Raw genomic sequence first — 15,198 nt, 5'->3', positions numbered from 1 at the left:
TTCTTATTTTGTAGTTTTAATTTTAAGAGGCGTGATAATGTGGGTTGACACGCAGTCTGAACATACATAATAAACAAGACTAGAAGCATGCAAATGAAGAATTGACAGGAATATTTTCTAGTCAAAATACAAAATTTCAGTTTTCTTCCCACTACAATTTTGGCCCACAAACCCTCAGGATTGCTAGGTCATAATCTAAAGGATTGCCTTTCCCCACAGTAACAACTGAAATTGGCCTAATAGCACTCGCTAATAGTACTATCAACCTGCCTGACTCCATGGTAAAGCCATGAGCATTTTCAGTGGCAGCTCCTGGCATGAGAAACAGGTTTCCAGAAGACATGCATAAGGCATCCTTATTATTATTAAGTGCCTCAGGGTCATGTTTATGCGTAATCTTTCTTGGGATTTGCATATCCATATGTTAATACAAAAGTTCAATTCCTCGTTTATCTTCCTTAAAAGTCTATTTTTGAAAAGGAGGGCAATTTGTACTGGCCCTTATGATCCCATATAGAGCAATCGTACATTCAATTGTTAGATATGCTGCTCCAGTTTGGTACACTGGCCATATAGAACATCTTTATAGTCTTCAAGTTAATTTTTTCAGAAACTTGCTGGGTATTCTGTGATGCATTTCCTCCTCCACTGCAGGGTTAGAACTGGGGCTCCCAAACCTATCATCTATTATATATCAATCTGTTATTAAATATCTGTACTCCCTCTTTGAGCCATTAACAGTTCCTGATAGGTTTCAATTGTTAATCTCAGATATATCTGTGTCTACATGGACTAGTAGGTTAGACAAAAGATTTTCTCTTCCAATAGAGCAACTGAAAGCTGCAAGGAACAGTATTCAGAAAGCAAGCTGTAAACAATTACAAAATAAAGATCTTAAATGAGGATTGGTCCTTAGTGTTTAAGGACGCAAATCATAAATGTTCACCTCGCTTCTTCCAGTACCCTTTCTCCTTGCCAGACTATTTCTGCAGGTTAGAAATCCATAAATTTAGACAAGCTTTCTTATTGGCGAGATGTAATGCCACAGACTCAGACAAGACACAAGGGCAATACAATAAAATTATTGCAGAAGAATGCAAATGCCCATTTTGTCCAGATCAAATAGACTCCCTAGCCCACGTTGTTTTATCATGTCCACAAAATAATACTGCACGAAATAAATATATAACTCCTTGGATAAACAGCTAAAGACACTTTCTGAGAAGTGGATACTGCGTTATATGCTGTCAAGTAGATTGGTCCATTGTGTGAGAGATGTGGCAACTTTTCTCTTTATAGTGTCAAGCAAACATTAATTTTCATTTCCCCCTTCTTTAAAGTGGGACACGGTAGATGAATAGCCAATGGCTGTCAAATCTAGCGAAAGGATTGTTAAAAAAGGGTTATCATCTTTCTGTAGGGTATGTAAGATGAAACTCTTCTCTACAGCCCTCAGTCAATCATTTCTATCTCATTATGGTCTGTGGGATCTGTGATTGCTCTGATGAAGATTTCTGCAACAGTACTGTTGAGTATATGCTTATATTTTAATTCTTCATATACCACCTTGAACTATGAAGAGACATTAATAAATGGAAAAAAGTTACACGGACAGTAGTTGCCATAACTGGAAGAATTTAAGGAAACACAGCCTAGGGATATCTGTCTGTCTCCCTCTATCATTGTCTTCCACCAGTGAGTGTAGACTTGTTTGCTTTATTTGGCATATGCCCAGTAACTCTTATTGGCCCTCCTCCCTGGTTGTGTTGTTGTTGTGTGTGTTGTATCTCTATATTTTTTATTGAATTGCTTAAACATTTTATATATACCTTACTCTAAATCCTGTATTAACAGTTTAAATGTTTTAATGCTCACCATCTTGGGGACCCTGTTTGGGTGGAAAGGTGGCACAGAAATGCTTTAAATAAATAAAGCCATTTAAAAACACATGCTTGGTTTGCAAATGATAGTGTTATATGTGTATTTTCTGATTAAACCTGGCTTAAGCCTGAGTTTGACTCAGCCTTCCATCCTCCCGAGGTTGGTAAAATGAGTACCCAGCTTGCTGGGGGTAAAGGGAAGATGACTGGGGAAGGCACTGGCAAACCACCCCGTAAACTAAGTCTGCCTAGTAAACCTCGGGATGTGACGTCACCCCCTGGGTTAGGAATGACCTGGTGCTTGCACAGGGGACCTTTACCTTTAAGCCTGAGTTTACAAAGTGAAGATGGCCTCCAGTCAAGTGAATTCTTATACCCCTTCCCACCTCTCTTCATTACTGTCCTGTACACAGAACAAACCATTCTTTTCTTGTGTCATTGATGAAGGAAGCAAGAAACCCCACCTTACACTGGTGACAGCAAGTTCCGTGTGCACACTCAGCCCCAGGCTTCAGAGAGCAATTAGCAGCATTGCAGCAAGGGTTATTACATTCCTGAGGGAGAGATGAGAGAAACAAGAGACATGTTGTGTTTACATGATAGAGGTTCTCTACGTAACGTATCAGAAAGCATCTGAGTGTTTTCACAATGGGCTGCAACTACAAATGTGACTTATCTTCCTTCCAAGTATAACAAAGAATCTGAAGCCAGCTCCCAATCATGCTTTCCATTCACACCACTACCAGCACAGTGATTTTGAGTTAAGAGCTGCCAATGACAATAATGCTCAAATGAATGAGGAAAATCAGAGAGAGGAGATGACCCTGCCAGGTTCCCCTCCACTGTGCCTGGACCTAGCTTGGACACCCCTGTGAGCATAAAGAATCCTGGAGTGGAAGATGAGTGGAGTGAGATGGGATTTCCAATTTGTTCCTTTCCCACATACGATTCCTTGTGGGCTACAGCTTGACATTGTATCTAATAGTAAAGTAGCTAGCCATTCTGCAGATGATGAAAACAGCAAAACCAGGCCATTCACAAACAAGGTCCAGGTCTCTGTAAACTCAGAGAAATTTCAAAGAATGCAGAAAAATATGACTTTATAGCTAGACGAAAAAGTGGGACAAAAGGAGGATGCAGCCTCTGAAGAAGCAACTTGAACCTACCTTGGCCATAAATGTATAGAAAAGGCATGTCAGGCAAGACCAAGTGATACTCTGGCTACAGGCGGATGTTGGGGGGGGGGGCGGAGTCTAAGGAGGGTGGGGTTTGGGGAGGGGAGGGACTTCAATGCCATAGAGTCCAATTGCCAAAGCAGCCATTTTCTCCAGGTGAACTGATCTCTATAGGCTGGAGATCAGTTGTAATAGCAGGAGATCTGCAGCTAGTACCTGGAGGTTTGGAAATCAGTACAGGAGCGAAAGATGTATTTACAAAGTGCAAAAACTCTTTATAAGCTACCACATGAATGTACAAACAAACCAGAGTGTACACATAAACCTACAACAAACAACAAACACATATTCATATATATAATGAAGTATTCCAAAGAAAGTCTCTTGTAAGAGTACTTGTGCAATAAAGTCAATTTTTTCAAAAAAGTCTCTTGTCAGAGTACAATTTCCTTCTTGAAGGCAAATATCATGTAGTCATGCAGAAGATCAAAATGTTATGGAGGATACGGCCGTTTCAAATTCTTAGCTGTTTATTCATTCTTCCTCAGTCCTTCCTATATTTTAAAAAGTGCAAAACATGCAAGCATAATCATAGTGCCAGAAGTAACCATTTCACAAATTTTCACAAATTTTGTGATTTGGCGTTTAAACACGAAAAGGTTTGACAGACAGGATAATGAAAAATTATTGACACAGAAGGAGGCATACTTCATCCATCTTCTGAACACTATGACGCCTCATGGCTTAAATTTGGAAAACGATCTATCTTGTTTTTTATAAAGACGGGTGTGTCCCTTTAAGAAAGATCGACTCTGGGTTTGCTTTGTAACAGATGCATATGGTGAACCTTCCCTTCACACACACCGGCTAGCTATTTAGCAGTAAGTAAGTCCTTCAGTTGGAACTGCTACACTTTGTATGCTTACCCTTCGTGGGATGTGCAATGTTACCTACAATTGGAGATAAATAATGTAGAAATATATGAAGACTAGTAGATGTAAGTATTTTTAAATTGGGCAAATATATTATTTTTTGATAGGTGCTATTTGTGAAAATTTGTGAAATGGTTACTTCTGGCACTATGATTATGCTTGCATGTTTTGCACTTTTTAAAATATAGGAAGGACTGAGGAAGAATGAATAAACAGCTAAGAATTTGAAACGGCCGTATCCTCCATAACATTTTGATCTTCTGCATGACTACATGATATTTGCCTTCAAGAAGGAAATCGTACTCTGACAAGAGACTTTTTTGAAAAAATTGACTTTATTGCACAAGTACTCTTACAAGAGATTTTCTTTGGAATACTTCATTGTATATATGAATATGTGTTTGTTGTAGGTTTATGTGTACACTCTGGTTTGTTTGTATATTCATGTGGTAGCTTATAAAGAGTTTTTGCACTTTGTATATACATCTTTTGCTCCTGTACTGATTTCCAAATCTTTTTGATACTAGTACAGTGGTGTCTATTTTCCTTCCAGTACCTGGAGGTTGGCAACTCTAAGCCTACTTCTAATCTGAAAAAGAACATAAGCCTCCTAGGTCTAAGAGAAGAACACTAACAATCTTAATGTCTGGCATGCTGAGGAGTTTCCTCATGTAGATATTAAGAAGGTCTCCTAACCTTTTAAACTGGTGCAGAGACCCAATCCAAAACTCTCAAAGCAGACCACACATAGTTCCATTTTCCTCTCTCATGCACACTTTACCTACACTACAGACCATATTTTTGTTTCTAATTTAATTTATAATGATAATATTCTTTTTAAGCCAAGGCAAGTCAGACTAGTATTCCCTTCTGAACATGAAGTCTATAAAATAATCTGATCCATGCAAGAGTTACCTCCACTTCTCCACAATCACATTCTTCTCCTTCTTCCAGGTAACCATTTCCACATCTCTGTCCTCCATATAAGGTCTTGGTATCTGGCATATTGTAAAGGCACATCCCTCCACCAGACTGCATATATCTGTTCAATTCCTTCTTATTGCACCAATTGAACACCTTGGGGAATGGGTGCCTATAAATAAGCCAGTGTAGAACACCACAATATTTTATTTGATCATCACTTGTCATATTACAGTGAAACAAGAAAATATTCTGGTACCAGAAATCGTCAAAGAATAAGTATGCCTTTCTTAATGGAGAAAAGTTCCATCTTCTCTGCATGAAACTGTAGGGGACAGACGTTATATACAGATAACATACAACTCTATTTATTTGATCCCATACTGGACACCATGGTTCCTGTGAGTCTGAACCTCTGCTCAGCATGTGAACTGGCTACATAGCAGTCCATGTTGAGTCCTGATGAAGATTTACCAAAATCAAAACCGGAGAATACCGGATCCCTGTACCCATAAATAACGTCGGGTTCACAGGAACCACGGTGTCCAAGTGGAAGGTCATTGTACTTGACTGAGAGTCTTGCATTTTCCGCTCATACTTCAGGGAGATTGGAACAGAATATACGCTGCATTCGCAAGCAGTAATTTACCCTATGGACTCTATCTTTGGACTTTTTCTATATTGTTCAGCACTTTGAATCTCAATATTGTGTGTGCTGGTCATTGACTGTAATAAAGATTATCTATCTATCTATCTATATTGTGGACAATTGTTTCATTAAAGTTACAGTAGATGATAATAGAACTTTGAATGAATTTAACCTTTGGCATATACTTGCTATTTGTTTTGTGTATTTTGTCCTTACTGCTGTTCATTGGTTCAACCTCCAGGTACTAGCTGGAGATCCCTTGCTATTACAACTGATCTCCAGCCAACAGAGATCAGCTGGAGAAAATGGCCACTTTGGCCATTGGACTCTATGGCATTGAAGTCCCTCCCCTCCCTAAACCCTGCCCTCCTCAGGCTCCACCCCAAAAACCTCCTGCTGGTGGTGAAGAGGGACTGGGCAACCCTAGCTCCCAAAGCCCCTCCCTTACACTGACCACAGACCAAACTATAATTCAGAGCAAATTTGGTTTAAATTCGGTCAAGCACAACAGTGCAGCTCAACTTAATAATAGTGAACACTGTGGAATGTCAGCTTACCCTGTTGCAGCAGCCATAATGCATCCTCCATCCTTAGCACTGGCAGTACAACATCCAGCTGAATCATGGCTCATGCCAAAGTTATGTCCCATCTCATGTGCCATGGTGGCTGCAACTCCAATGGCATTATCAGAATGATCCTGTCCAGGCACATAATAAAGGGTCAGAGGGAGCATATTTTGAATAAGTGTAATAATTCCACATAATCTGGTACAGACTTGCCAATTACCTGCCCAGGGGGTTCCCTGCCCCCAACTCCTACTTCCTGCAGCTGCACTTGCAGCCAGTGGGAGAAAAACTGTGTTACAAAAATCACCACTGAGTGACAGCATGACATCACTTTGGGGAAAACCAGGAAGTTATATCAATCCGCTCTATGTTTTACCAGATAGTTTACAGCAATTCTTAACAGAAGTATGGCATCTAGGGTTGCCAACCTCCAGGTACTAGCAGGAGATCTCCTGCTATTACAACTGATCTCCAGCCAATAGAGATCAGTTCACCTGAAGAAAATGGCCACTTTGGCAACTGGACTCTATTGCATTGAAGTCCCTCCCCTCTCCAAACCCCGCCCTCCTCAAAACCTCCCACTAGTGGCGAAGAGGGACCTGGTAACCCTAGTGACATCACTTCTGGGTTTTGTGACATTACATAATTGCCCGACTAGGGTTTCTAGGCCATGCCTGGCAAACAGTGGGAGGCTCGGGTATGAAGACGGGGGCTAGGGTTGCCAACCTCCAGGTGGTGGCTGGAGATCTCCTGCTATTACAACTGATCTCCAGCCGATAGAGATCAGTTCACTTGGAGAAAATGGCTGCTTTGGCAATTGGACTCTATGGGATTGAAGTCTCTCCCCTCCCAAACCCTGCCCCAAAAACCTCCCGCTGGTGGTGAAGAGTAGGGTTGCCAGGTCCCTCTTTGCCACTAGTGGAAGGTTTTTGGGGCGGAGCTTGAAGAGGGCAGGGTTTGGGGAGGGGAGGGACTTCAATGCCATAGAGTCCAATTGCCAAAGCGGCCATTTTCTCCAGGTGAACTGATCTCTATCAGCTGGAAATCAGTTGTAATAGCAGGAGATCCCCAGCTTATAATTGGAGATTGGCAACCCTAGTGAAGAGGGACCTGGCAATCCTACTACTATGCCATAACCAGCCACTTACAACAAACAATATAATAAGTGAAAAGTGAAACTAAAGCAAATATTTTTTTTCCTGAAGGGATCTTGTTAAAATAACAATACTATACAATATGGGAACATCACTAAGTTCACAACTCCCCAAGATATTATTATGTTTCATTGGCCATCTCAGAAAGTGAAATAGAATACCTGATGATGTGAGTTGGCACTTATTTTTTTCAGATATCAGTAACAAGCAGAGAATGGCAGTCTTCTCCTGGATTTCATATACCCTCCACAATTGCACAAAATCCCCAAGGAGAACCATTACCATGCTCCAGGTAGGGCTCCTGGAATTACACATGAGCTCTAGGCTACAGAGAGCAGTTCATCTGGAGAAAGCAGCAGTTTTGGAGGGTGGACTCCATGGCTCTATACCTCATTGAGGTCCCTTCCCTCCCCAAACTGCGCCCTCCCCAGGCTCCACTCCCAAATCTCCAGGAACTTCCCAATTCTGAGTTGGCAAGCCTACCTATTATCAGGTTGGCCTATCCACTCTGGACAGTCATAATTATTTAATGTAATTGCAAAACTAATTCAGATCCAGGTGAGCAACTGAAATCTATGTCTTTGGCCACACATCATTATATAAACACACCTATTAAAAGACAGATGTACAGTTTTTCTGTATCCTGGAAATACCAATATTATTTCAGAGCTAAACACACCTATTAAAAGACAGATGTACAGTTTTCCTGTATCCTGGAAATACCAATATTATTTCAGAGCTGTTCCAGACAAGGTTTACTTATCTAAAGAAACAGATGCTAACGGTAATAGGTAACATCAAGTTGATCCAATCTGGCAATCTGTTTGTAGACTCAGCAGCAAGATTGGAATGGTGCCTTCACCTTTATGTGCCAAATGCTACATATGGCTGCTTTCATTGTTTCCTCCATCAAAATATCATAATTATGATTTTTAAAAAATTATCAGGGTATGCTTTAGAGGCTACATTGTAATCAAAACAGCCTTTCAGGATCAGATCAACAGGCCACCTAGTCCTGCATCCTGTTTCCAGTTATGGCCAGCCAAGTAATTCAAGGCAGACCCCAAAAGAACATAAAAGAAACAGACCTCCCACTTTCGTTTGTCTCAAGCATCTGTTATTCAAGCATGCTGCTTCTGAATAGGGAAGTTCCATTTAGCTATTCCGGCTAATAACTGCTGATAGATCTCCAAAATGTGTAGATCCCTTTGAAAGCTTTCCATGCCAGTGGCCAACACCATATTTTATGGTGGTTAATTCCATTCGCTAATTATGCATTATGTGACGAACTACTTTTGTTGGTCTGTCTTGAATCTACCACCAAATCAATGTCACATAGTGACTTCGAGTTTTGTTGACTGGAGCATCATGTACAAGGCACTGTGGGCACAGACTTGGACACTGCCATGACCTTGTACCACTTCCATTTATTTCAATGAGCCCGGCATACAACTTCCTGATTGCTGTTCTTTTTATGATTTTATTAAGAATAACTTACCATGTTCACTCCTCCGGACTGGTAGACAGAACACATGGCCATAAGAGGTGCCAAACCAATAGTAGTACCATGGAAAGCCATCCCACTGAAACACATTTGGGGATGAAAATAAATGAATTGCACATAATGTTGTTTTATACAGTGCTGCTGATACTAAAGGATTCAGATTATATCTATCTATACATATTGTTGTTTCAAAACAAATGAGCCTGAGGGCACATTTGGAACTCTGACATGGCATGGTGGGCACAGCAACGAAACGGTTGCCACTGAAGGCAGAGTCAGCCACAAAATGATTGCCATAGCTTAACTTGAGTTATGCTGTGGTGGCAGCTGCTGCCAAAGCAACATTTTTAAAAAATCTGCCCAGCCAATCAAATCTCCAATAATCAATCAGAAGCCTTGCTGGGCAAAAGCCCTACCTGGCCCCACCAACTTCCTAAAAACACTTGGCAGGCACCAGAAAAGGTATCAGTGGGCACCATGTTGCTCATGGGCACCCTGTTGGGGAGAGGACCCCTGATGTAAATAATGTGTCTGATTCTTTCTTTCTTTCTTTCTTTCTTTCTTTCTTTCTTTCTTTCTTTCTTTCTTTCTTTCTTTCTTTCTTTCTTTCTTTCGCTTTTGTTCATTTTCCTTAAGCCTACATCCCAATGTACACTTTATATAGGAAAGGGTGACAGGGTATGAAAGCTGCTGAAGATATTTTTCAAACATGAGTTGCATTCCTATATATTATGGTATTCTTAATGAGTGGAATTATAAGAACCATGCTGTTCATTTTTTTGGCTTTCCACAACAGTTCTTCAATAGATGCAAGGCAGTACCTGTCAAGGGGAACAAAACTCACGTGGAATGCTGTATGACCATATATATAGACTACTAACTGGGCAGTTTCCAAGATGATACCTTCCCTCTGTGGAATGTACTAAAATATAAAATGGGGATATAAAATATCTTGTAGGACCTAGATATTCCAAACGATATGTGCAGATGTTTGTGGAAAATACACATGTATGAGCAAATTAAGTAGGATATACCATCATCACTGTCACACAGAGTAATAAAAAATTCATATCCTACAACTAGAACTCAGGGTTCATGGGATTGTGCTATTCCTATAAACACAACTTACGTGATCAGCTGGGCATTGTCATGCTTTTTATACATTAGTTGTTTGCGCCTCCAAGCGAGAAAAGACCACAAAGTTGAATGTGGGTTCGCAGAGATTTCACACTTATTGTGGTCGTTCCAGACCTCAAGCCCCACCAAAGCAATCCGTATGTTCAGGGATTTGTAAAACTAAGAGGTTAAGAAGATAAGAACTGAAGTTAGTTGCCTGTACCCTACTATTCCTCTAAGAAAAGTTTGAAGCCTTCCTTCTGCCTGAGGAGCTTTCCTCCAGTGGAAGAGCCACTTAAGTTGGAAGACGTTTCCTTAAACTGAAGGATCTTCCTCCAGCCAGTACTAGCATACTGGTCAGTAATCTGGCTGTGATGAAATCTTCTGCCCAATTGTAGCTCTCTGCTTTAATATTCAACATATTTTCCATACCCTGAAAGGATAAAGTTCAATCCAAAGTAGCCCATCCGCAGTCCTCTCTACTGCATCTTATACTGTCCAAGAGGGTCCCCCAACCCACAGAAGCAGCTTTTCAGATGTACAAGAGGGTGCTGATGGAGGAGTGCAGAAAAAATCTATTCCGCAAGCAGAGCTCTTCTCACAACTCTTTGGATTTAACCCATAATCATGTAGAAAAGGGGCTAGTGGTATTCTCTAGCCCTATTTGAATTAGTTCTTTCTGATTCTTAGGGCTGAACCAGATGCTTGATGCAAATGGCTATAATCCATCCCCAATGGATTCCCCCTCCCCAAGAAAGGTAGATGGAAGAGGGGAGTGATATGAAATGGAGAAATGGTGAAGGGGGAGAAGGGGACTTGACACTTTCTCTGCCTGCCACTCTTCTGTCTCAAACTACACCTCCCCAGTCACCTTTTTCCATGAAGATCTCTCTGCACATATGCATAGGATACTTTGGCAAAAGTAACTTGGAAGACATTTTAGCGCAGAGGGAAAATGGGTAGGAGAATGTTCCCTCTGACATTCTAACCCCACTCCTGAAGATGCCTCCCATAGGGGAAAAAATGTGTCTTGGCATGAGCAGTTGGTCGCTTAGTTTTTTGTTTTTTTTAGAGTAGTGCTGCACTATTATTTCGCTATAGCGCTCATTAGCAACTGTATTGTCCTCATCCACACAGGAAACCCAATTGCAAATGATTACTATAGCACAACAATAGCACAATATCCAATTATGTGCAGATACATTTTCTTATAAAACATACATATCTGGACTTACCTTATCTACATAATTAGCAGCCTCAACTAATTTATTCTTGGTTGCTTGAAGATCATGATTATTCTTCTGAAACTGTTTTTTAAAAAAAAAAAGATGAGGGGGAAGCAATTCAGAATCATTCTGTGAACGTTCCCTGTTATTTCTAAACATGTCAAGTTCCTGTGGGATTCCAGTATAATTCTTTCATAATGCTAAACTAGGGAACTATCCAATGTTATTAATCATCTAAGTTTGAAACAGAGATTTTGCTATATCCCATGACAGTTTGTAAATGCTTTTGTTCTAATAATGATATGCAATAAATCTCTTTCCTTCCAGCACATGTTGAAAATAAATGTTGAATCGTTTAAATAAATCATAAAACAGAATAAACAACTGAAAATAAATAGACATGTTGTTACAGAGAGAGGAGAACAAAATCACTCCACAAGAGACAAGCCAATGAATGTTCAGAGCTCTAACAACCAATGGGAATTGTGGGCCAGGAAACAATTCAGTTAAGAACTGACAGCTGAGATTTTGTCCGTTGAAAATTGAGATTTACAGAGTTTGGTAACTCTCCTGTTAAGAGTAGGATAAGGACAACATAGGGACCAGATTATTCATCTAGTTCCCTTATGCTGTCCTAGAAGGAAGAGTTTTGGAAGGTGCTGTGTATATTTGCAACAGTTTTGATCAAGAATATACCTTAGTACACAAGACTGCCTGGGAAGTTTTTTTTGCATGTGCGTGAATGATTTAAAAACTGAAATCCCTTATCTCCATGTTACCTGTTACTATTTCTCTCCATTTAGGTTATTCGTTTTCAATAAACTTCACTCTTGTTAAGTTTTAAAAAGAAAAGAAAAATCTTGTATTTGTCCAGTTTACTTCTTCCCTCCATCATTGGCCACAGAGACTTGGGTGGTTTTTATCCCCAAGGCACAAAATTCTGTCCAAGAATCTTATTCTGATTGGGATCCCTAGTGCAGGGGGGAAGGTGGGGAAGTGAAAAAAACAAAACCTAGAGTGGTGTCTGGTGAAGAGAAATTTATTAAAAGGATCTTACTCTAGGTTTGCTAGATCTCTCACGATGGTGGGAGACTTCCTGCCAGCAACCCTCGCTGCCCACCACTGTTCTGTCAGGCGGTGGAGAAAAATGAAGAAGAAGAATTGCCATTGGTGCTCCGGCATTACATCACTTCCAGGGAAAACCTGCGAGTGGTGTTATGCCTCTCTAAGAAGAGCTGGAAACCCCATGGTTTTATTTTTACAGTCACAACACTGATGTTGCTCCCCATTGTGTCTCTTCCCTCCAGACTCCTGCCAATTGCCAGCCACTGACAGGCAAGCCTACCCTAGTCACATCCTTTTGACACACAAAAACTGCAGTATTTTTTCTGTCAAATTGGAGAGAAGAAGAAGAAGAGTTGGTTTTTATATGCCGACTTTCTCTACCACTTAAGGAAGAATCAAACCGGCTTACAATCACCTTCCCTTCCCCTCCCCACAACAGACACCCTGTGAGGTAGGTGAGGCTGAGAGAGCATGACTAGCCCAAGGTCACCCAGCTGACTTCATGTGTAGGAGTGGGGAAACTAACCTAGTTCACCAGATTAGCCTCCGCCGCTCATGTGTAGGAGTGGGGAATCAAACCCGGTTCTCCAGATCAGAGTCCACCGCTCCAAACCACTGCTCTTAACCACTACACCACGCTGGAAGTTTCCTGTTTTCTGTGTGGTCCCCAAATTAATTTGTTTCAGTCATTTATCTAGTAAAAGGTGTATGGCAAGCAAACATAGCAAACCAGTATGCTTTGCTTTTTTCTTACAGCTTCTGACTGCCCAGGAACAGGAAAACCGTTACCCCTCTAAGTTTCACTCACCATTCATTATAGCCAATGGCTCAGCAGGGGCTGCCCAGCTTTAACAGCAGGCTTTATAATATGAATGGCACTGGTTGGCTCATTCACACAGTCGTAACAAAATGATCAGAAATTGCCATGTAAGACATTAAATGCCTTATGCCTGGAAGAATCAGATAAGCGACAGCATCTGAATCCTGAATTTGTGTGTGCGTGTGTGTTAGTGTGTGTGTGTGTTGGCTGTGGTGGAAATATGCACTTCATGTCCATTGCAAAATTATAAGGGGGGGGGGAAGCAGTCACACAGCGATCCGTAGGAGGATCAGGTTACCCCCTGAGAAATTATATGAGCTGCAATCACATCTTTTCAGGAAAGCAGCCTGGAAAAAAATGTCATTAAAATAAAAGATGCGTGAATGACCTAATGCTCCCGGGAGCAGTTAACGAGACATGGACCCAACCCAAGCCAACCAGCTCCAGGCCACTGATTAGAAACAGACTCCATGCATCTGCTGACAGGACGTTGTTATAGCTTTGTCAATTGCTTCCAAGGTTGACCTAAAATAAACGATTGGTCTCCTCCCATTTTTTTATTTTACGAATCACTTCAGTGAACCCTATAGCTGAAATGGGCGTTATGACTGCAGGTCTACCGGAAGACCATTGCCAGTTTGGGTTCAGAAAAAAGCAGCCATGCACATTATTACCACTGCTGGCATCTGAACTGTCCATGACAGATTTGATTCTGATCTGATACAGACAATGCATTTCTTCCTTACCTCTGCATAATCAGCAACTAGAAGAAGCTCCACATATTTCATAGACTGTTCATCATCCCGCTTCACCTACGTCAGAAGCACAGAAATGCATGTGCCCACCTCTATCAGAAAACTCTTTAGAATGCATTTCCTTAAAATATAATCATTGGTACAAGAAGAAACTGCATAAGTAGGAATTTGGCAGCACCTGAGTACCAGTGCTTATCAAACTGTGTGAACAGCTTTTCATAATAAACATCAATGGAGAGTTATATTGTTTTCTAAGAATTGTGTTTAGACAGTTAATTTACAGTGTATGTACCTTCTTTAAGCCAGTTTCATTCTCACTTATCTTGCACAGACATGTCACATTTTCAGCCCATTCCTGAGCTGCTGGCGGCTGGGGAGGGCAGGGAGAAGGCACCGCCATGGCACCTCCTAACCCGTTTCCCGGCCACCAAAAGCCTTTAAAAAGCTGTTTTCTGGCTTTTTAAAGTTTAAATGGGGCAAAATGCCCCATAGAGAATAATGAGGCTGCGCCTGCAAAATAGCAGTCGCAGCCCCGCCATTCTCCGTTCCAGCGTCCAGTGCCAAAAGGGGACAGGGAGCTGCCTACAGGCAGCTCCGCCCAAGGCACAGCCTGGGAATGCCCCCCAGGATGCTGGCATGTCCCCCAGAATGCCAGCGCAGGCCTTTATGCTGGTGGGACGCCTCGCCACTGGCGTTGGAGCCACTTACGACAGTGTAAGTAGCCCAGGTGCTGGTGCGGGGGCCCCCAATGCTGGTGCAGCCCCTTCCTGGCCTCCTGAGGACTTTCGTCCCCAGAAGTCAGGAATGTGCAGTTTGTTGATCTTTTGAATTTCAATTAAATCATCAACACGTTATGAATCCTCCCAAAATTAGTGCCAGACTGCTCACTTTTACATGTCAGCTCTTACCTTTTGAATTGTCACATGTTCCAATTTCAAATTATACTTTAAATTTCCCATTATCCTAAAATCATGAAATGTTTCCAGCCCTCATAATTTATAAGGAAGGCATGATTGACTATTTTTTATTTTATTTCTTTTATTTCTTTATTATATTTTTATCCCACCCTTCTCAACTAAAGCCAGGCTCAGGGTGGCTAAAAACATAGAATTACCATTAAAATCATAAATATCATATAAATAATTTAAAATTACACTATTCATAAACAATAATGGTTCTCTGATCATGGCTCTCAGATGATATTGTCATTTCCAGGTTCAGAAAACCATGCATACCCAGCATGGAGAGCTACAAGGTGTTAATGGATGGACATTGTCTCATAACACAGCAGTTCTCAATCCTATGGGGTTGGAACAGGGATCCTCAGTATGGTGTGGGTACCATGGTGCCCGCTGACATCTTTTGTGGTGCCCACAAAGTGTTTTGAGGAAGTGGATGGGGCCAGGTAGGGCTTTTGCCCAGCAAGGCTTCTGAT

At 41.2% G+C, this 15,198-nt stretch overlaps 1 protein-coding gene across 1 annotated transcript in view; it reads right to left on the bottom strand.

Annotated features, from left to right (window-relative positions):
• ADAM19 (ADAM metallopeptidase domain 19) overlaps positions 1-15,198 on the bottom strand; it is a 70,499-nt gene that overhangs the window by 14,650 nt on the left and 40,651 nt on the right. The window contains exons 7-13 of the mRNA XM_056847530.1: positions 13,755-13,820; positions 11,133-11,204; positions 9,911-10,077; positions 8,776-8,860; positions 6,115-6,254; positions 4,903-5,080; positions 2,345-2,434 (exon numbers count right to left, since the gene is read on the bottom strand). Of these exons, the coding sequence (XP_056703508.1) occupies positions 2,345-2,434; positions 4,903-5,080; positions 6,115-6,254; positions 8,776-8,860; positions 9,911-10,077; positions 11,133-11,204; positions 13,755-13,820 (798 nt within the window). The remainder of the gene's footprint in view (positions 1-2,344; positions 2,435-4,902; positions 5,081-6,114; positions 6,255-8,775; positions 8,861-9,910; positions 10,078-11,132; positions 11,205-13,754; positions 13,821-15,198) is intronic.

This window comes from Euleptes europaea, chromosome 1 (assembly GCF_029931775.1).
Source record: "Euleptes europaea isolate rEulEur1 chromosome 1, rEulEur1.hap1, whole genome shotgun sequence".
Taxonomy (NCBI): domain Eukaryota; kingdom Metazoa; phylum Chordata; class Lepidosauria; order Squamata; family Sphaerodactylidae; genus Euleptes; species Euleptes europaea.
The sequence above is the reverse complement of the archived record's forward strand: the minus strand, read 5'-3'. Positions and strand labels throughout refer to the sequence as shown.